The sequence below is a fragment of the Scyliorhinus torazame genome, chromosome 6 (genome assembly GCF_047496885.1).
Source record: "Scyliorhinus torazame isolate Kashiwa2021f chromosome 6, sScyTor2.1, whole genome shotgun sequence".
NCBI classification, from domain to species: Eukaryota; Metazoa; Chordata; class Chondrichthyes; order Carcharhiniformes; family Scyliorhinidae; genus Scyliorhinus; species Scyliorhinus torazame.
The window spans coordinates 228,627,883-228,649,374 of NC_092712.1; the positions used below are offsets into that span (position 1 = coordinate 228,627,883).

At 50.9% G+C, this 21,492-nt stretch overlaps 1 protein-coding gene across 1 annotated transcript in view; it reads right to left on the bottom strand.

The window, feature by feature from the left end:
• The window catches only part of adamts16 (ADAM metallopeptidase with thrombospondin type 1 motif, 16), a 359,351-nt gene that overhangs the window by 61,594 nt on the left and 276,265 nt on the right, over positions 1-21,492 (bottom strand). The window contains exon 18 of the mRNA XM_072509492.1: positions 18,045-18,171. Coding sequence (XP_072365593.1) covers positions 18,045-18,171 — 127 coding nt within the window. The remainder of the gene's footprint in view (positions 1-18,044; positions 18,172-21,492) is intronic.

The following is a 21,492-nucleotide window of genomic DNA, read 5'->3' on the forward strand; positions in this document are numbered from 1 at the left end:
AGTGAACAAGAAATGAAGTTATTATTCAGAAGAATTCAAGGAAGAGTAAACAAAGTGTTCTGAGTTATAGACAATTGTAGTAACCAGGTTTAAAGTGGGGCAGCAGCCTTCTAAAGGTAAAATAAATGTCCGATACTATTTTAATATAGTCTGGGAATCAAGAGTCAAAGCAATTGTGAGCAGTTTACACAGCTATCAAGATAAAGAAGTTCTAAAGGCAAGGCTGAAGCATTTGGAATCAGCTTTAAGCAGAAGTGCCAGGAGAGGAATCATCTCGGTTTCCTCCTGAGGTCCTCGTCAACAGAGATGCCAGTCTCCAGCCAATAAAATTCACTCTACGAGCTATTAAGAAACAACTGAGTTCACTGGATACAGCAAAGACACTGGGCGGGATTCAGTGGACTTCATATTAAGTCTGCTGTGAGGCACGTTTAGCGGGGTGTTTCTCCCGCCGAGAAACACCCTGTTATTCAACGGCACCTTGACGTTTCTTTTGGCCTCAGGGAGTTTTTCTCCACCGAGGCCACACTTAGAAGTGATTTCCTTCTGCCGAGAAAGGCTGTCTGTGATTGGAGCGCAATTTTGATTTTGATCAGCTGCCCTGATCTTCTCCCCCCCCCCCCCGCACGCCCCACTTTCCCCCTACCTACCTTGGGGGGCCCCCTTGGAATCCCCCCTCACTTCACCCATCTGCAAGTGGAAAGGCCCCCGTGGCAGTGCCCACCCAGTACTCTGGCACTGCTAGCCTTGAACCTGCCTGGGCGGCACTGTCAAGGGGCCCAGGTGCCAGTGGGGATGCCAGGGTACCACTTGCCCTGTCCCCGACCACCCTGGGGCCTCTAATCAACCGAGAGACCCCCCCCCCCCAGGTGCCGTTACGTTTGGTCCACACAACGGGGTCACTGAATCGCACCCTATGTGTTCTGTCAACACCATGGCTATAGTACTGAAGACTTGTGCTGCAGAAGTAGTCGCTTGCCTAGCCAAGCTGGTCCAGTACACTGGACACCTACCCAACAATTTGGAAGATTGACCAGTTATGTCACAAAAGCAGAATAAATCCAGTCCAGACAATTCCTTCTCTATCACAGAGAGGCGATGGCATAGTGATGTTGTCACTGGATTAAACCAGAGACCCAGAGTAATGCTCTGGGAACCCAGATTCAAATCCCGCCACTGCAGATAGTGAAATTGGAATGAGAAGTCTAATGATCACATTGAAACCATTGCCGATTATCGTAAAAACCCATCTCGTTCACTAACGTCCTTTAGGGAATGAAATTTGCCATTCTTATATGGCCTACATGTGACTTCAGACCCACAGCAATGTAGTTGACTCTTAACTGCCCCCTCAAGGGCAATTAGGGATAGACAACAAATACTGGCTCAGCCTGTGACACCCACATTCCATAGATTAATAGATTAACATAGAATTTACAGTGCAGAAGGAGGCCATTCGGCCCATCGAGATTGTACCGGCTCTTGGAATGAGCATCCTACCCAAGGTCAACACCTCCAACCGATCCCCATAACCCAGTAACGCCACCCAACACTAAGGGCAATTTTGGAAAGTAAGGGCAATTTATCATGGCCAATCCACCTAACCTGCACATCTTTGGACTATGGGAGGAAACCGGACCACCCGGAGGAAGCCCACGCACACACGGGGAAGATGTGCAGACTCCGCACAGACAGTGACCCAAGCCAGAATCGAACCTGGGACCCTGGAGCTGTGAAGCAATTGTGAAGATATAGACAGGATTTGTTAGAACGGTTCCAGGGATGAGAGGTCACAGTTAAGTGGACAGGCTTCAGAGTAGAGAGGGCCAAGATGAGATTTGATAAGAGTTTTTAAAATGATGCAAGGCGCAGAGTAAATAATGTGAAGCTGTTTCCAATTGCTGAAGGATCAATACCCAGAGGTTATTCGCAAAGGCACCAGAGGAATCCTGAGAAAAATAAAGTTACACAATGAGTTGTTAGGATTTAGAATCACTGGGCGTCATTCTCCGAACCCCCCGCCGGGTCGGAGAATGGCCGTTGGCCGCCGTGAATCCCGCCCCCGCCGAAGTCTCCGGTACCGGAGATTGGGCGGGGGCGGGAATCGGGCCGCGCCGGTTGGCGGGACCCCCCGTTCAATTCTCCGGCCCGCCCAGAAATTGCCTGTCCCGACGGCGTAAATCAAACCTGGTATTTACCAGCGGGACCAGGCGGCGTGGGCGGGCTCCGGGTTCCTGGGGGGGGCGCGGGGCGATCTGACCCCGGGGGGTGCCCCCACGGTGGCCTGGCCCGCGATCGGGGCCCACCGATCCACGGGCGGGCCTGTGCCGTGGGGGCACTCTTTCCCTTCCGCCTCCACTACGGCCTCCACCATGGCGGAGGAGAAAGAGACTCTCCCCACTGCGCATGCGCGGGAAACTTTCAGCGGCCGCTGACGCTCCCGCGAATGCGCCGTGAAACTGTCAGCGGCTGCTGACGCTCCCGCGCATGCGCCGGGAAACTGTCAGCGGCCGCTGATGCTCCCGTGCATGCGCCGTGAGACTGTCAGCGGCTGCTGACGCTCCCGCGCATGCGCCGGGAAACTGTCAGCGGCCGCTGATGCTCCCGCGCATGCGCCGCATTTCCGCGCGTCGGCCTAGCCCCTCAATGTTGGGGCTAGGCCGCCAAAGATGCGGAGCATTCCGCACCTTTGGGCCGGCGCGATGCCCGTCTGATTGGCGCCGTTTTTGGCGCCAGTCGGCGGACATCGCGCCATTGGGGGAGAATTTCGCCCACTGTGCCTGATCAGGGCGGTAAAAACATATTCAATAGTAGCAACACTAGATTCCTCTTCTTTACATACATTCTTAGTGCTCGGGACAGCCAGGCAACTTCTTGGGCTGATGTCACTGGCGCAATTCTCCCATCGGGAGACTACGTCCCGACGCCGGAGTGAAAACCGGAGTGTTTCACTCCGACGTCGCAGGCCGTTCCCCGCCCTCTATTCTCCCGCCCCTAGGGGGCCAGGAGCGTCATTTACAGGCGCCGGGCCTGGGCACCACGTAAAAGCGCCGCTGCGTAAATGATGCGACCGGTGCCGTGTAAATGCTGTCACCTCCGCATGCGCGGTTGCCATCCTCCCGGGGCGGTGGAGGAAAGGAGGTCCTCTTTCAGAGAGGCCGGCCCGCCGAACGGTGGGCACCGATCGTGGGTCAGATCCGTTTTGAGGCCCCCCCCACCCCGGTGCAGGAACTCCCCCCCCTCCCCCACCCACACACACACAGGCCACCACTCCAGCGTTCCCGCGCTGTTCCCGCCGGCAGCGACCAGGTGTGGATGGCGCCGGCGGGAACCTGTCGTGTTGGGCAGCCTGCTCGGCCCATCCGGGCCGGAGAATCGCCGCTCGCCCGTTACCATTGGCAAGTGCCGATTCTCCCAGCGGCCAGCCGCGATTCTCGCCACGCCGGTTTGGTGAGGGGGTGGGAGAATCGCGTGCTGGTGTCGGGGCGGCGTGGCGGAACTCGTGCGGCGCCCAGGTGATTCTCCCACCCGGCCTGCGGGGGGGGAGGGGGGGAGAATTCCGCCCCACATTGCCCAAAAAATCTGGCTTGCTAGAAATTGGTTTTGGTTTCAGAACCCATTCTGGCTTTCCTCAGCTGCCCACATCAGTAACACAATTCATGTGGCATGAAACAATAAGGAAAATCCTGTCCTACAAGGTCTGAACTTTAGTGGGCTGATTTTCTATTATAATGCCACTGGGGGAATGCTCTGTGAAAAAGAATCAAAGCTATTGCTTATTACAAAATTAGGCACATAAATGTATCTGCTGTAAATCTGCAATGAGACAGGGGTGCCAGATACTGTAAAACTTCCTGTACAGATAGGAAAATTACACAGCATTTATCCTAGCATGAATAGAAAATGTCGCAGATTCATACCAGTACCCACTTCCCACTCCCACGCCATCATTCTTCACACTTGTTCTCCCTTTTACACCACCTACTGCTTGGCACCACAATGCTGCCCTTTTACAACTTCCCTGCTATCCAGCCGCTCCAACAAAGCAGACTGCAGAAGCTGAGCAATACAAATACATCCACAAGAGATGAAGCATTAAAATAAATGTGAAGACCAATTACATGCTTCTGGCCAGCACAAAGGGATTTAAAAATATGCCGAAATCCATCAGAAATTGATCAAATGAACGTTTTTCCCATAAGAAAGTTCTATCATGGGGTTTCCATCTTCTGCCCTTTTAAGGTTACTGCTGCCCTTAAGGCCTAAAAGATTCCCAGAATTCCTTTCCCCTTCCTGCCTGTGTGCAATTGTTCATTCTTATGTCAGCCCAGTCCTGAAGGAAAATATGAAAATTAGTCAAAGCAGGAAGTTTGACATCTGCAATCTTTTCATTCCCCTTCGGTGAGGGAATAACTTGTTTCCCACCTAGCTGCATTTCCGTGATGGCGAGGATAGTAGTTGTTCTTGCAGCTGTGGAAAATGCCCAGGGATGTCATTGCTGGAGTGAGCGAGTCCAGTCATGGGCACATTGTCTTCTTTTTCAGAATTTAAAACTGACCTGTTTAGGCCTTGACCCAGTTTGGGGTACTTCTGTACCCTTACATTGGGCCTGGTATCCTCTGCAACTGATTTTGCGATGGCTCCTTCTGACGTTTTCAGCCACGCACCCCCAGCAGCGGAAGGCTCCATCTCGGCGGCAGGAACTCCACTGTGTGGTAAACCACTGTTGCACCTACATTAGGTGATGTACGGTAGGACCTGTACTACAGGTACGATGGTAGTCCCTGCCTGCTGGCTCCGCCCAGTAGGCAGAGTACAAATATGTGTGTCCTCCGTGTAGCAGCCATTTCGCCAGCTGCTGTGGGAGGCCACACATCTTAGAGCAATAAAGCCTCAGATGTATTCAACTCTCGTCTTTGTGCAATTGATCGTGCATCAATTTATTGCTCTAAGATTTTCAGAAGATGGACTGTCATGATATTCAAGTGAAAATCACAGCACATACACACATACATAATGATGGACAGATCAACGGACCAATTAGCACACTCAACACGACAGCCAATCACAGACAAGAGCATACACAGTACAAAACAAGGAACACAACACTTCCTGGGCAGTCCAGCAGGAGACGGCTCAGGGCAAGGACCTCCATGCCAGACACTCAGACAGTCACCATGTGCTGAGTACCAGAGTTTGTTATATAAATAGTTAAAAGAAATAAAGCTACATTGTACCAATCGCAACCGTGTTGGTTCGTCTGTGTCCAGAGTACCCAACACTTCATGGACCTCCGTATCAAGTCGGATCGCCTGCAGCTGGACCCGCAATCAAGCGATGCCAAAAAGGACTTTCAGCACTGGCTAGCTTGTTTCAAGGCGTACATCAACTCGGGCCCAAGCCCTGTTCCGGAGGCTCAGAAAATACAGATACTGTACTCGAGGTTGAGCTCCAATGTCTTTCCGCTTATCCAGGACGTGCCAAACTACGCCAAAGCCATGACGCTACTCAAAGAAAATTATGCCCAGAGGACAAACACGCTCTTCGCCAGGCACGTACTCGCCACTCGCTCTCAACTCCTGGTGAGTCCATAGAAGACTTCTGGCGGGCCCTAATCCCACTAGTCCGGGACTGTGACTGTCAGGCCGTTACGGCCATGGAACATTCAAACCTCCTTACGCGGGACGCTTTTGTTACAGGGATTGGGTCGGACCTCATACGCCAACGACTTCTAGAGAGGGCCACGCTCGATCTCACAGAGACAAAGAAACTAGCGCTCTCTATGACGGTAGCCTCGCGCAATATCCAGGCCTACACCCCCAGCCACACAGCACACCCCTTCTACGCATCGTGGACCCCACAGACGACCGCCCCAGCGGGGGCCTTACTCAGCGAATACGCCTGCACCATGCGCCAGCCAGCGAACCCTGGGCGTCTCCGATGTTACTTTTGTATCCAGCACAAGCACCCCCGCCAAGGCTGTCCGGCCCGCGCTGCCCTTTGTAAGGCTTGCGGTAGGAAGGGGCACTTCGCCACGGTGTACCAGGCCCACGCAGTCGCCGCTATCGCCCCCAGCCCCCTCGTTTATGGACAATGGGCGCCGCCATCTTCACCTCCCTGGACCATGTGCGGCCAGTGGGCGCCGCCATCTTCTCCCCCTCAGACCAAGCGTGGCCAGTGGGCGTCGCCAACTTCCCCTCCGCGCAACACGTGCGGCCCATGGGCGCCGCCATCTTTTTCAACCCCCGCCACATGCGGCCCATGGGCGCTGCTATTTTGTCCTCCCCAAGATCTTTTGCGCTGCCATCTTCTCTCCCTCACAGCACTTGGGCACCACCAGCGTTCCAGGGCACATGCCCCCCAGGCACCCCATCAACCGACACCAGCAACGACCAACCACGACTCGCCTCAGTGGTCATCGACCAGTCTCGTCCGCACAACCTGGCTACCACATCGACCAGTTTTAAAATCGACGGACACGTGACCTCTTGCCTGCTGGACTCCGGGGGCACCGAAGCTTCATACACCTGGATACAGTAAGGCGCTGCTCCCTCACGGTACACCCCGCCAATCAAAGAATCTGCCTGGCCTCCGGATCCCATTCCGTGGCGATCCGGGGGTACTGTACAGTCACACTCATGGTCCAGGGCGTAGAATTCAGCGGCTTCCGCCTCTACGTCCTCCCTAATCTCTGCGCTGCCCTACTACTCGGCCTGGACCTCCAGTGTAACCTCCAGAGCCTAACCCTGAAATTCGGCGGGCCCCTACCACCCCTTCCTGTGTGCGGCCTCGCGACCCTAAAGGTCGATCCACCTTCCCTCTTCGCAAATCTAATCCCGGATAGCAAACACCAGGAGCAGATGGTACAGCACCCAGGACAGGACCTTCATCAGGTCCGAGGTCCAGCGGCTGCTCCGGGAAGGCATCATCGAGGCCAGCAACAGCCCCTGGAGAGCCCAGGTGATAGTAGTTAAAACTGGGGAGAAACACAGAATGGTCGTGGACTACAGCCAGACCATCAATCGGTACACGCAGCTCAACGCGTACCCCCTCCCACGCATATCTGATATGGTCAATCAGATTGCACAGTACCAGGTCTTCTCAACGGTAGACCTCAAATCCGCCTACCACCAGCTCCCCATCCGTAAAGCGGACCGTCCATACACTGCCTTGGAGGCAGACGGTCGCCTCTATCACTTCCTCAGGGTTCCCTTCGGCATTACCATCCCTTCGGTCTTCCAAAGGGAGATGGACCGAATGGTCGACCGGTACGGTTTGCGGGCCACCTTTCCGTACCTAGACAACGTCACCATCTGCATCCATGATCAGTAGGACCACGATGCCAACCTTGCCAAATTTCTCCACATCGCCACTCTCCTAAACCTCACGTACAAGAAGGGGAAATGCGTGTTTAGCACGAACGGCTTAGCCATCCTCGGCTATGTGGTCCAGAACGGAATTCGGGGGCCCGATCCCAACCGCATGCGCTCCCTCATGGAGCTTCCCCTCCCCCACTGCGCCAAGGCCCTCAAACGCTCTCTGGGGTTCTTTTCATACTATGCCCAGTGGGTTCCAAATTATGCGGACAAGGCCCTCCCACTCATTCAGTACACACATTTTCCCCTGACGGCTGAAGCTCAACAGGCCTTCGCCCGTGTCAAAGCCGATATCACCAAGGCTGGGATGCACGCAGTAGATGAGATGCTGCCCTTTGAAGTAGAGAGCGACGCATCAGACGTCACCCTAGCCGCCACCCTCAATTAGGCAGGGAGACAGGTCCTGTGGCATTCTTTTCCCGCACACTTCATGCCTCAGAAATTCAGCACTCATCCGTCGAAAAAGAGGCCCAAGCTATTGCTGAAGCTGTGCAGCATTGGAGGCATTACCTGGCCGGCAGGAGATTCACTCTCCTCACTGACCAATGGTCAGTAGCCTTCATGTTCAATAACACACAGCGGGGCAAGATCAAGAATGCTAAGATCTTGAGGTGGAGGATCGAGCTCTCCACCTATAATTACGAATTTTGTATCACCCTGGCAAGCTCAACGAGCCCCCAGACGCCCTATTCTGAGGTACATATGCCAGCGCACAGGTAGACTGACTCCGGGCCCTGCACGACAGCCTTTGTCACCCGAGAGTCACACGGTTGTACCATTTTATAAAAGCCCGCAATCTGCCCTACTCCGTCGAGGAAGTCAGGGCAATCACCAGGGACTGCCAGGTAGTGCAAGCCGCACTTCTACCGGCCGGACCGTGCGCGCCTGGTGAAGGCATCCCGCCCCTTTGAGCGCCTCAGCGTGGATTTCAAAGAGCCCTTCCCCTCCACCGACCGTAACATATATTTTCTCAGTGTGGTCGATGAGTACTCCAGATTCCCCTTCGCCATCCCATGCCCCGACATGACATCTGCCACCGTCATCAAAGCTCTCAACACAATCTTCGCTCTGTTCGGTTTCCCCACCTACATCCACAGTGACAGGGGATCCTCATTCATGAGTGATGAGCTGTGTCAGTTCCTGCTCAGCAGGGGTATCGCCTCCAGCAGGACGACAAGCTATAACCCCCGGGGAAACGGACAGGTAGAGAGGGAGAATGGGACGGTATGGAGGGCCGTCCAACTGGCCCTGCGGTCCAGGAACTTCCTGGCCTCCCGCTGGCAGGAGGACTTCCTGATGCACTACACTCTATTTGGTCACTACTGTGAACCGCCACTAACAACACACCCCATGAACGTCTCTTTGCCTTCCCCAGGAAGTCCACATCCGGGGTGTCACTCCCGACGTGGCCGGCAGTTCCAGGATCCGTTCTTCTCCATAGGGTCATCTGAATCCATAAGCCGAACCCGTTGGTTGAAAGGGTGCAGTTGCTCCATGCGAACCCCCAGTATGCCGACGTAGTGTACCCCGACGGCCGCCAGGATACTGTCGCCCTCAGGGACCTGGCACCAGCAGGTTCCCCACACACACACACACCCCTCCGGCCCGGCGCCACCCTCCCCTCCCCCGACGCTCCCAGCAGCAACCCCTCCAGGACCACCCGTCCTCCCCTTGCCCACGCCCGAGTATGAAGAGGATTTTGGCACGCTCCCAGAGTCACCGAAGACCAGACCGGCATTGCCGCCATCACTGCGTCACTCCCAGCGACACTTCAAGGCCCCGGACCGGTTGAATCTCTAACTGGTCCACTGGACTTCAAAAGGCATTTTTTTTCCTCACAAATATTGCACACAAAATGTTGTTGTATAGAATTCTCCACCAGCCCCGCCGGACTTAATTTTAACAGGGGGTGAATGTGGTAAACCACTGTTGCACCTATATTAGGTGATGTATGGTAGGACCTGTACTACAGGTATGATGGTTGTCCCTGCCTGCTGGCTCTGCCCAGTAGGCAGAGTATATATATATGCGTGTCCTCCGTGCAGCAGCCATTTTGCCAGCTGCTGTGGGAGACCACACATCTTGGAGCAATGAAGCCTCAGTTGCATTCAACTCTCGTCTCTGTGCAATTGATCGTGCATCACACTGGGAACACATATCCTGCACAGATAGTGAGCCTGCCCAGGAAAAGTGGGTTTACAGTGGGCTCAAAATGGTGGGTCGAAGTTCCTCTGCGACCCATTTCCAGCATGAGGAGAGAAATATCATCGGGGAATTCAACTCCCCACTGGCAGTTCATGGCTTTTAGCGGAGTTTCTTTGGACAGGTTGGACAGCATTCTAGGTGTTTTTGTAAAGCTTATAGATGGGGAAGGTGGTAGCTGACACTTAAAAGAAATAGGAACCACGCAATCTGCTGACGTTGTGATGTTGGCAGGTTCAAGGCTGAAACTTGACACTGAGAATCGGACATTCCAATCTGATGACTATAATATTACAGTTTGTCTGGTCTGATTATCGAGATGAACCTGAATAGGGGCTGGTTTAGCACACTGGGCTAAATCGCTGGCTTTTAAAGCAGACCAAGCAGGCCAGCAGCGCGGTTCAATTCCCGTACCAGCCTCCCCGAACAGGTGGCCGGAATGTGGCGACTAGGGGCGTTTCACAGTAACTTTATTGAAGCCTACTTGTGACAATAAGCGATTTTCATTTTCATTTCATTTGATTTCATTTCATTTTTCATGAGGTAATCAGATGGGGAAAGGTAGATACTTGCTGGCTTTCACCCTTCATAAGCCAGAATGGCTGCTGCCAGATGGTAAAACTGGCAAGGAAATGCTATTCATATTAGCTGAAGAAACATTTTAAAATGTGTTCGCACTTCAGGAACTCCCAGATCTATAGCACTTCAACACCCTACAGTATTTTGGAGCCCAGAGGATTTGGTTAGTCTAACCGCTTTGAATCTTGAGAGTAACCCGACACATGAAATACTTTAAATTTCCAGTGTCGTGCACCCACAGATCCAGGCAGCTGTGTTGCTGGCCGTAATATACCAGTCAGAGGTAGACCACAAAAGCTGCACTCACCACAAAGATCACCATTAAGAGCTGATTTGTCAGAAAAAATTGAAGAATTTTTTCAATGTTTACTTTTGGTCATTGCACATAATTAATGTTTCCATCTCTGTCATTCTTGGTGCATTCCACACGTGGATAGCTTTTTTCTGGAATACTTCTTCCTGTCATCTTTGTCTGGCGATTTCAGCAGAGTGCACCCATAGGTGTATTTTTTATTTTTTTTACATGGAATTTACAGTGCAGAAGGAGGCCATTTGGTCCATCGAGTCTGCACCGGCTCTTGGAAAGAGCACCCGACCCAAGGTCAACACCGCCACCCTATCCACATAACCCAGTAACCCCACCCAACACTACGGGCAATTTTGGACTCTAAGGGCAATTTTTATCATGGCCAATCCACCTAACCTGCACATCTTTGGAATGTGGGAGGAAACCGGAGCACCTGGAGGAAACCCACGCACACATGGGGAGGATGTGCAGACTCCGCCTAAGCTGGAATCGAAACTGGGACTCTGGAGCTGTGAAGCAATTGTGCTATCCTCAATGCTACCGTGCTGCCTTGTGCATTTCTGATCATAGGTGTTGTATATTCAGCTACTCGGACATTTTCTGAGAAGAGGGGGCCTTAAGGGACAGAGGAGGCCAAGTGTCCGCAGGCAACATCTCAAGGAGCTACCTGTGGGAGCAAAGCATTGGCACAGGGGCTGCAGGGCCAGCAGGGAGCGCAAGGCAGAAGGGTCTGCAGGCAGCGGTCAAATTACCTCACATATCCGAGCTCCAGTGCCGAAGGAAGCTCCTCCTTTCCAGGGACACCGTCACCACCACATGCCAGATGAGTGGGTCGGAGATCACCTCCAACTATGTGGGCGGCCACCCAATGCCAGTGCTCAAAAGACACAATGGCCCTCAACTTCCCCACCTTCATTCCTTTCTAGAGTTCAATGGGGGATCTGTACATCACAATCTGTTCCCCACAGTTTTTGTCAAGCTCATGCCTTACACTCTCTTCAGACAGGTGATGACATTACCGGATGGATGAAGTCAGTCAGGCTGAGTGTGCCAGTGGCTTCGTAGTGATTACTCAGCATCCAGGGTGCCATCTGTCATGATATTCAAACACACACATCATGATGGACACACCAACAGACAAATCAGAGCACACAACACCACAACCAATCACACACAAGGACACCAACCACATAAAAGCACGAGCACGACACCTAGTGGACAGTAGGTCTGGGGACAAAGACACGGACAAGACCTGTTACAAGATCACAAACAGGGAATCCCCACGTGCAGAGTATCAAGACAAAACTGTACATAGAAAGTTTAAATAAAATAGCGTTGTACCATATACAACCGTGTTGGCTCATCTGTGTGTCAGAACGCCCAACACCACATGGTACAGGAGTGGATCGATACCTGCCAACTAACCTGCCATTCTGGACATGGACCGCACCGACAAACCGCAGCCGTTGCAAGTCGCGGGGAACCTAGGTACCAATTGGAAGCTCTTCAGGCAGCGATTTGACCTGTACATCCGAGCCAACGAAAAACAGAGTGCCTCGGATGAAACGAAGATTGCAATGCTCCTCTTCTACGCAGGTCAGCACGCCCTCGACGTCTTCAACTCACTGGTGTTCGAAGAAGGCGAAAACCAATCCAAGTATGACACGGTCATCCTCAAACTGGACCAGCACTTTAAGGTTGAAGTGAATGAAAGTTTTGAAAGATACCTCTTTCAGCAACGCCTGCAAGGTAAGGAGGAGCTTTTTCAACCCTTTTTGACGCACCTCCGAATTCTAGCGCAGTCCTGCGGTTACGGCAGCACCACAGAGTCCATGATCAGGGACCAGATTGTTTTTGGCGTTGCCTCTAGTGGCCTACGCCAGCAGCTTCTTAAAATAAAAAGCCTCACCTTAGCGTCTGCTGTGGAAGCCTGTGTCCTCCACGAGAATGCAACCTGCCGTTTTGCCCGATTTCAGGCGTCCGAGTTGGCATGGAGGGGGTCCCCAGCCGTCGAATCGGCAAGCCAGGCCGCCCACGACGCCGAACGCATCCAGGCCGTCGATTACTTCCCGACCCACGGCCCGGACGACAGCGGCCGCTTCCCGCGCTTTTCGCGGTCTCCCGCGCTGGTGCGCGCCAAAAATAACGGCCACATCGAGGGACGCACTGCGCAGGCGCGCCCACCGCAAGATCGCACTGCGCATGCGCAGTGGCGCAACGAACGCCGTGACGTCATGACGTGCGGCAATTGTGGAGCTGTACACTTAAAAGGGCAATGTCCTGCTAAAAACCGACAGTGCCTCAGATGTGGCAAGATGGGCCACTATGCTGCCCACTGTCGTTCGGCTCAACCCATGGATCCTGCACATCCCCGACAATCTCGCAGACAAGTCAGGACCGTCCAGCCCACGCATCAAGACTTCCAGTTAAGTGATGCAGATGACCAGGATGCCTTCCGCGTTTCCGTCATCGATGTCAACAAGGTCAATGCCATCAATCCAGCCGATGAGTGGTGTGCCACCCTGACGGTCAACCGATCGCGCGTCACCTTCCGTCTGGACACTGGCGCATCCGCCAACCTGATTGCATATTCTGCATTCCAGGCCATGAAGGTCAAACCACCCATCACGCCATCCCGGCTCAAGATGGTTGATTATAACGGGAACGTCATCCCGTCCATAGGATCTTGCCAGCTACAGATAACTCACAAGATGCAGACGGCCACACTCCCCTTCGAAGTTGTCGGCTCATCAAAAGACTCGTTACTGGGTGCACAGGCGTGTAAGGTCCTTCATCTGGTACAGCGCATTATGTCTCTCTCTCCAGATGAGATATCCGACTTCCCGGATGCTGAGTTCCACGCAAATCTCCATTCCCTCCTTGCTCACAACCAGGAGGTTTTTGAAGGCATGGGGACATTGCCATACACGTACAAGTTTCGACTCAAACCGGACGCCATCCCTGTCGTTCACGCACCTCGCAGGGTTCCTGCGCCACTCAAAGACCGCCTCAAGTTGCAGCTGCAGGATCTTCAGGACCAAGGGGTCCTATCCAGGGTCACGGAGCCCACGCCATGGGTCAGCTCCATGGTCTGTGTAAAGAAGCCCTCTGGCGAGCTCCGCATATGTATAGATCCTAAAGATCTGAATAACAACATCATGCGGGAACACCATCCCATCACGAAACGAGAGGACCTCACCAGCGAGATGGCGCAAGCCAAAATATTTACCAAATTGGATGCGTCCAAAGGATTTTGGCAGATCCAATTGGACCCGGCCAGCCGAAGGCTATGCACGTTCAACACCCCTTTTGGCAGATTCTGCTACAACCGGATGCCATTCGGCATCATTTCAGCATCTGAAGTTTTCCACCGCATTATGGAGCAGATGATGGAAGGCATCGAAGGGGTACGTGTATATGTGGACAATATCAACATTTGGTCCACCACTCCGCAGGAACACATGCATCGTCTACGACGTGTCTTCACCCGCATACGACAAAATGGCCTGCGTCTCAACCGCGCCAAGTGTGCCTTCGGCCAGATGGAGCTGAAATTCCTCGGGGACCACATCTCACGATCAGGGGTCCGTCCCGATGCAGACGAAGTTAGCGCCATCACAGCCATGCCACGGCCGGCTGACAAGAAGGCTGTCCTAAGATTCCTGGGCATGGTCAACTTCCTTGGGAAGTTCATTCCCAACCTGGCTTCTCATACAACGAATATGCGCCATCTCGTAAAAAAATCAACAGAATTACACTGGCAGCAATCACATCAGCTGGAATGGGAGGAGCTCAAGCACAAACTGGTCACGGCACCAGTGCTGGCGTTCTTTGACACGACTCGCCCTACAAAGATCTCAACAGACGCCAGCCAATCTGGTATTGGAGTGGTACTTCTGCAAAAAGACAGCACGTCGTCATGGGCCCCGGTTGCATATGCCTCACGAGCCATGACCCCTACCGAACAGCGCTACGCGTAAATAGAAAAAGAATGCCTGGGCTTGTTAACTGGACTGGACAAGTTCCACGACTATGTGTATGGCCTGCCACGATTTACGGTTGAAACTGACCACCGCCCCCTGGTCAACATCATTAACAAAGACCTGAACGACATGACCCCTCGCCTTCAGCGCATTTTACTTAAACTCAGGAGGTATGATTTCGAACTGATCTACACTCCGGGGAAGGATCTCATCGTGGCGGACACGCTCTCCCGAGCAGTGAGCACACCACCAGATGCGGAGGGGTTCGTGCGTCAAATTGAGGCACACGTGACTCTGACAGCAGCAAATCTGCCAGCTGATGATCCAAGTCTGGCCCACATACGCGCAGAGACGGCGACAGACCCCCTTCTGCAGCGAGTGATGCGCCACATGACGGAAGGGTGGCTCAAAGGGCAGTGCCCCCAGTTTTATAATGTGCGAGATGACCTTACCAACATAGACGGGGTCCTTATGAAATTAGACAGGATCGTTATTCCGCACAGCATGCGCCAGATGATTCTTAATCAACTACACGAAGGCCACTTGGGCGTCGAAAAATGCAGACGAAGGGCCCGAGAGGCGGTATATTGGCCGGGTATTAATGAAGACATAGCCAACATGGTGCTCAATTGTACAACCTGTCAGGGGTTTCAGCCGGCGCAACCTCCGGAGACGCTTCTACCACACGAGTTGGTGACGTCCCCCTGGGCGAAGGTGGGTGTTGACCTATTTCACGCGCTCGGCAGAGATCACATCGTTATTATAGACTACTTCTCAAACTACCCGGAAGTCATGCCTCTCCATGGTCTGACGTCGTCCGCAGTCATTGGGGCCTGCAAGGAAACATTTGCTCGCCATGGCATTCCAAGGACTGTCATGTCAGACAATGGACCCTGCTTCGCCAGCCGTGAATGGTCGTCCTTTGCCGCAGCATATGGTTTCACTCATGTGACATCCAGCCCTCTACATCCACAGTCGAACGGGAAGGCTGAAAAGGGCGTCCACATTGCCAAGCGGCTCCTGTGCAAGGAAACATTTGCTCGCCATGGCATTCCAAGGACTGTCATGTCAGACAATGGACCCTGCTTCGCCAGCCGTGAATGGTCGTCCTTTGCCGCAGCATATGGTTTCACTCATGTGCCATCCAGCCCTCTACATCCACAGTCGAACGGGAAGGCTGAAAAGGGCGTCCACATTGCCAAGCGGCTCCTGTGCAAGGCGGCTGCTGCCGGATCGGACTTTAACCTCGCCTTGCTGGCCTATCGATCGGCCCCGCTATCCACGGGTCTCTCGCCAGCGCAGCTACTAATGGGTCGCTCCCTCAGGACGACGGTACCGTCCATCCTGGCACCAACAACAGACCATGAGACGGTTCTTCGGAACATGCAAATGCAGCGTGATCGCCAGAAAAGTCAGTACGACACACGAGCGACGGACCTGCCTCCCCTGTCCTCCGGAGACAAAGTACGCGTCCATCAACCGTATGGTGGCTGGTCAGCACCGGCCGAAGTGCTCCGACATGTGGCTCCCCGCTCGTTCCTGGTTCGCATGCCGGATGGTTCAGTGCGTCGCCGCAATCGGCGCGCCCTTCGCCGACTTCCACGCTCGCAGCCACACAGTACGCACACGCCAGATCCTCAACAGGCTTCCGAGGATGACTTTGTGGAGCTGCCGCAGATCACGCCCTCTCCATCGCCACCCATGGCCATGCTTGCACATCAGCCGGTGGTTCTTGACCCACCCTTGAGGCGGTCAACCCGAACTCGTCGCAAGCCCATTAGACTGGACTTATAACACCGTTCATATGTCTAACAAGTTACACAATTTTATATGATAACCTGTTGTTGTTTATCGTTCCAGATATCGTTTGACTGGACCACTGTTCAAGTTTTTTTTTCTCGTTCGCATTCATGTTCTGTTATGGTACAACCTTGTTCATGTGACGCACCCGACATCGCCCCATGTAAATAGTTACGTCATATGCACATGCTGTACACAACACATACACACTCTTAGATGCACTCACGACGCGATCATATTTATTACCACGTAGGCACATATCCTTGTAAAAAGGGGGGATGTCATGATATTCAAACACACACATCATGATGGACACACCAACAGACAAATCAGAGCACACAACACCACAACCAATCACACACAAGGACACCAACCACATAAAAGCACGAGCACGACACCTAGTGGACAGTAGGTCTGGGGACAAAGACACGGACAAGACCTGTTACAAGATCACAAACAGGGAATCCACACGTGCAGAGTATCGAGACAAAACTGTACATAGAAAGTTTAAATAAAATAGCGTTGTACCATATACAACTGTGTTGGCTCATCTGTGTGTCAGAACGCCCAACACCACACCATCCACTGCTCTCATGAAAATGAGTTGGGAGCCTTTGTGAACTGGAAGGGGTTCCACCGAGTGATCACTCAGATTGTCTGCACCACAATAAACGTACGTGCCTGTTACACTGGCAGCTCACTTGATCCTTTAATTAGATCCCTTGCCATACACCCCCGCCCCCCCCCCCCCCCCTGCACCCACCTCCCCCTGCCCCTGCCCACCAACCCAGTTGGGAGTCAGGCTTTCTCATTGGATCTAGGATTTAGAACCCATGAGAAGTCTTCCATGTTCCCACTAAAAGCTGCAGGGCCATTACTGAGGGCTACTCTGGTCTGCTTCCTGCACAACTGGAAGCCAGGCCTGTCAATCAGGCTGATTCTAGTTCAGCAATCCTGCACAAAAACACAAGCTGAAAAGCCAACTCCCCCACCCTGCCCACCACCCCCGCCCATTCGTCAAACCTAATTAGTTTCCTAATTTATAGGCAACAAAATTGGTTGGATTGTTCATGAAAAAATGTGCAATGTTCCACACAGGATGACTGTAAGCAACATTGCTATCCTGTACTTGACCTTGGAGTGCTTTAAGCTGACACCATGACAAAAATCAAAATAGTGACCCATTTTCCAATGCCTTTGAGCAAATAATGTAAATGATTGAGAAGAATCAAAGCATGCAATCCATGTTGTCTGTGTTTAAAATCAACTCAACAATGTGATTAATGTATTTCAATAGGACTTTCTTCCCCCACCCCATCCAATTTCTAAATGCTCATATAGCTTTAGACAATTGTACTTAGAATGATGCCACATTGCTCAGTTTAATTCATGTATTTACTGTAAAGTTAAATATTTTTGGGTGGCATGTTTTTGTAACAATCCTTTTCGCTCTATTTGACCAGAAAGTCAACAAAGCCTGGTAATAATGATCTATTATAAAGGCATATTTTAGTAGCAAGAGTTATTCAATAGCATTCACCGATTATTTTAAAAATCTCATTTTTAATCATGGAAATGTCATAATTTATAATATCTATCGTCATCAGAAAACTTAATGACATGTACCAACAGACACCAAAAGGCTGGGACACTGTAGTGGCAACTCCCTATGGGCCTTACTGAAACTTAGTACTTGCAGATTTTAGGATGAAAACATCTAAATTACCTTGAAAGGAAAGTCAAAAACCACATTTAAATTTTTAGTTAATATGTTATTTTAGTACTTTAAGCTCCTACCTCGCAGGGCAAGCCTGTACATTACAAGAGATCACTCCAGTGGCTGGTCGACTTCTTGGATTGCAGAAAGAGAGGTTTACTTGTGTACGAAGATCACGGTAACACGCGACTTTTGCTGCCATCTGACCTGTAGTGAAAAAAGCACATTTTTATACATTTCATGAAAACATTAATGAGTTTAATGAAATGTCCAACTGCAAAATGTTTGAAGATTGTTTTAGCGTTCTGTTGGCGAGCAGCTTGCTGAGCAGAGGGATTGTGAAAACTGGTGGCTCCACCACAGGACGTATTCAGTCCAGGTATCTTGGAAGGGAGAGGAAGTAATCCTGATTGAGGAGCACAGACGGTTGGGCATTACAAAAAAAATCAAACATTAATATCCCTTCTGACTTCACAAAATCTTTTTTTTTTAAAAATAATTTACACATACATATATATATTTTGTATGATGAACAATCCTGTTAGGGACCATTGACATTTAAAGAAGAAATCCAATTACTCAGTAATTAACTGAGAGAGCTAACTTTATTGTCTGTAGAGAGAAATTTTAAAAATAAACGGCATTAACTTAACATAATTTATAAAGACTTATGCTATAAGCTCAGTTCTACTTTTTATTTCCATCCAAGACTTTCCTTATTTTACAAAATCCAAACAGTTCATTCACTTCCTCATGGGACCAAATCAAATGTATATCACTGCTCTCTGGACTTTACTCTCATTTCTCTTCAGTGTTCCAGCTGTCCTTCAAGGTACAGGATTTCAAGGGGTCCTCCTTTAGTGGGGTAGCACTGCCAGGTGCCAAGTTGGCATTTTTCCCATGCTGGGCATTGGGCTGAGGGATGCCCTGCCCATATGAGGTGGAATGCGGGGGTCACTTTATGGGGGGGGGGGACATTTAAAAGTGGTGTCCCAGCCAGTAAATGCGACTAAGTGCAGCCTCGACGGGACATTTCCCGCTGAGACCCCTGTTTGCAACAAAGTCCCATTCGATAGCATAGTAGCATAGTATGCTGCGCCCCACCCCACACACACACAACAGTATCAAGCGTTTAGCACGGGGATCAAATAACAAGAGCCAGGCAGAGTGTAGAAATTAAAGATAAAAGTACATTTGGGAAAGACGGGCAGTAAATGTAAGGCAAAGGTGGAGAGGGCAGATGTCAGGACAAAGACAATAAAGGAGAGGATAGACATTACCTATAAGATAATGACTGTAAAAAAAAAAAGCGGGAACCAGATGATGACAATGAAAGACAGACATTGTCATATCCCATACGGGACTTATCTTCCCCGTGATTCTTGTGGAGTACGAGCTCCCCATCTGAGGGGCAGGGGAACTCCATTCAGCTATGTATAAAAGATTGGCCAGTAAGGCACTGACCCAGGAAAGGCCCAGTAGGGATCGACCAGGGGTGGTATATAACTGTAAATAAACCAAAGTTCTTTATTTATTTTTTTATTCGGCGTGGACACCCTGTGACCTTATTGAAGTAATCATGGATAAAATAAGGTAGGAGCCAAAAATGGTAACTGGAGAAGGGACTATGCTAAAGTCACTTATGTACATGCAAGCTGTTGTTGTGATGAGCCCAAGGAAAGGTAATTGACAGAGAGTTTGGACATTATATTTAGGAAATTGCTGAAAAGCTTCGTACTTAGGAAAGACAATGATTAAGAAACCGTAATTATTCAAAACAATTGAAATGATGTCACTAAAAAGGTCTAATAAAACTTTAGCTTTCATTTTGCCATTTCCACATACAATGTTGATTTGCTACGATTCTCAATGAAGACAGGTCACTCTCTTTGGGCAGACTCTTACCAGAATTTGGCCAAGTGTCAGGCTCAGACTGAAAACTGGTGTATAGCTCTCCAGTTACACAGACTAGTTTGCACTCCAGACCTTGAGCCTATTTGAAGAACAAAGTGAGTGTGCAGGGTTTGGGGTGGTGGGCGGGGCCTGATACAGCCAGTCGACCGACACCTGTGCCGTGGGCACTGCCACGACATTGCCCAGGCATGTCCCTCTACCTCTCAAGGGCCATATTTCCCTTTGCGCCCCCGGAAGGATCCACTCGATTGTTGCTTGTTTTTGAAAGTTGTTGTAAACAAATGAATATTCACTGAAGGGGGAATCATGTGGCTTGGGGGCCTGTTAATTGTATTAAAATTTATTAAAAGCCATTTAAATGCGGCTCCTGTTGTTTGTGGGCATGAACCTTGTGACGTCGCTGGTGAGGGGTGGAAAAAAAAGAAAAAAAAAAAAAAAAATCGGGAAAGTCGACATCTTCAGAGGGAATTGCGTCATGCGATTCTCTCCGGATTTTCCCCCCAGGTTGCTATTCTGTCTGATGGTGATCGTGGGCTGAAAATCGCCTCCCGTCTTTCCTATTTCCTTCACCAGAGAATACAAATTAAAGCAGATTTCAGACCATTGTTAATTTAGGAATACTTTTAAAAGAATCATACAAACTGAATTGATAGAAATATATACCTTTATTTCTCAGAATACCCTAAATAAAGAAAACACCTTTTTGTTCATATACCATGCTGTTTTAAAAAATGCACAAATTATTACCTGTTGTTATCTTTTCCCTCAATTGCAGTTTCCTCCCATTGTGGTTAGCAGGTCACTCAACTGTGGCTGACCCATTTCCCACAACTCTGTACTCCCCCCATCCCCTCCCTCCCAGAATCAGGATAGGGTTCCTCTTCTCCTCATTTTTCATCTCACCAGTCTCCGCATTCAAAGGATTATCCTCCGCCATTTCCACCAACTCAAGCATGATGCCACCATGAAACACATCTGCCCATCACCCCTCCCGTCAGCATTCCACAGGGACCATTCCCTCTGTGACACCATGGTCCACTCCTCCATTACAACCAACACCTGGGCAGCACGGTAGCATAGTGGTTAGCACAGTTGTTTCACAGCTCCAGGATCCCAGGTTTGATTCCCGGCTGGGTCACTGTCTGTGCGGAGTCTGCACGTTCTCCCCGTGTTTGCATGGGTTTCCTCCGGGTGCTCTGGTTTCCTCCCACAGTCCAAAGATGTGCGGGTTAGGTGGATTGGCCATGCTAAATTGCCCTTAGTGTCCAAAAAATTTTAAGTGGAGGTTACTGGGTTACGGGGGATAGGGTAGATACGTGGGCTTCAGTAGGGTGCTCTTTTTAAGGGTCGGTGCAGACTCAATGGGCCGAATAGCCTCCTTCTGCACTGTAAATTCTATGATTCTATGAACTCCTCATCCCCTTCCCATGCCACCTTCCCATGCAATTGCAGAAGGTGCAACACCTGCCCCTTTACCTTCTCCCTCCTCACTGTCCAAAGCCTAAAAAAAATTGTTTTAGGTGAAGCAGCATTTCACTTGCTCCTCCTTCACTTTGATGTACTGTATTCGCTGCTCACAATATGATCTCATCCACATTGGGGATACTAAACGGA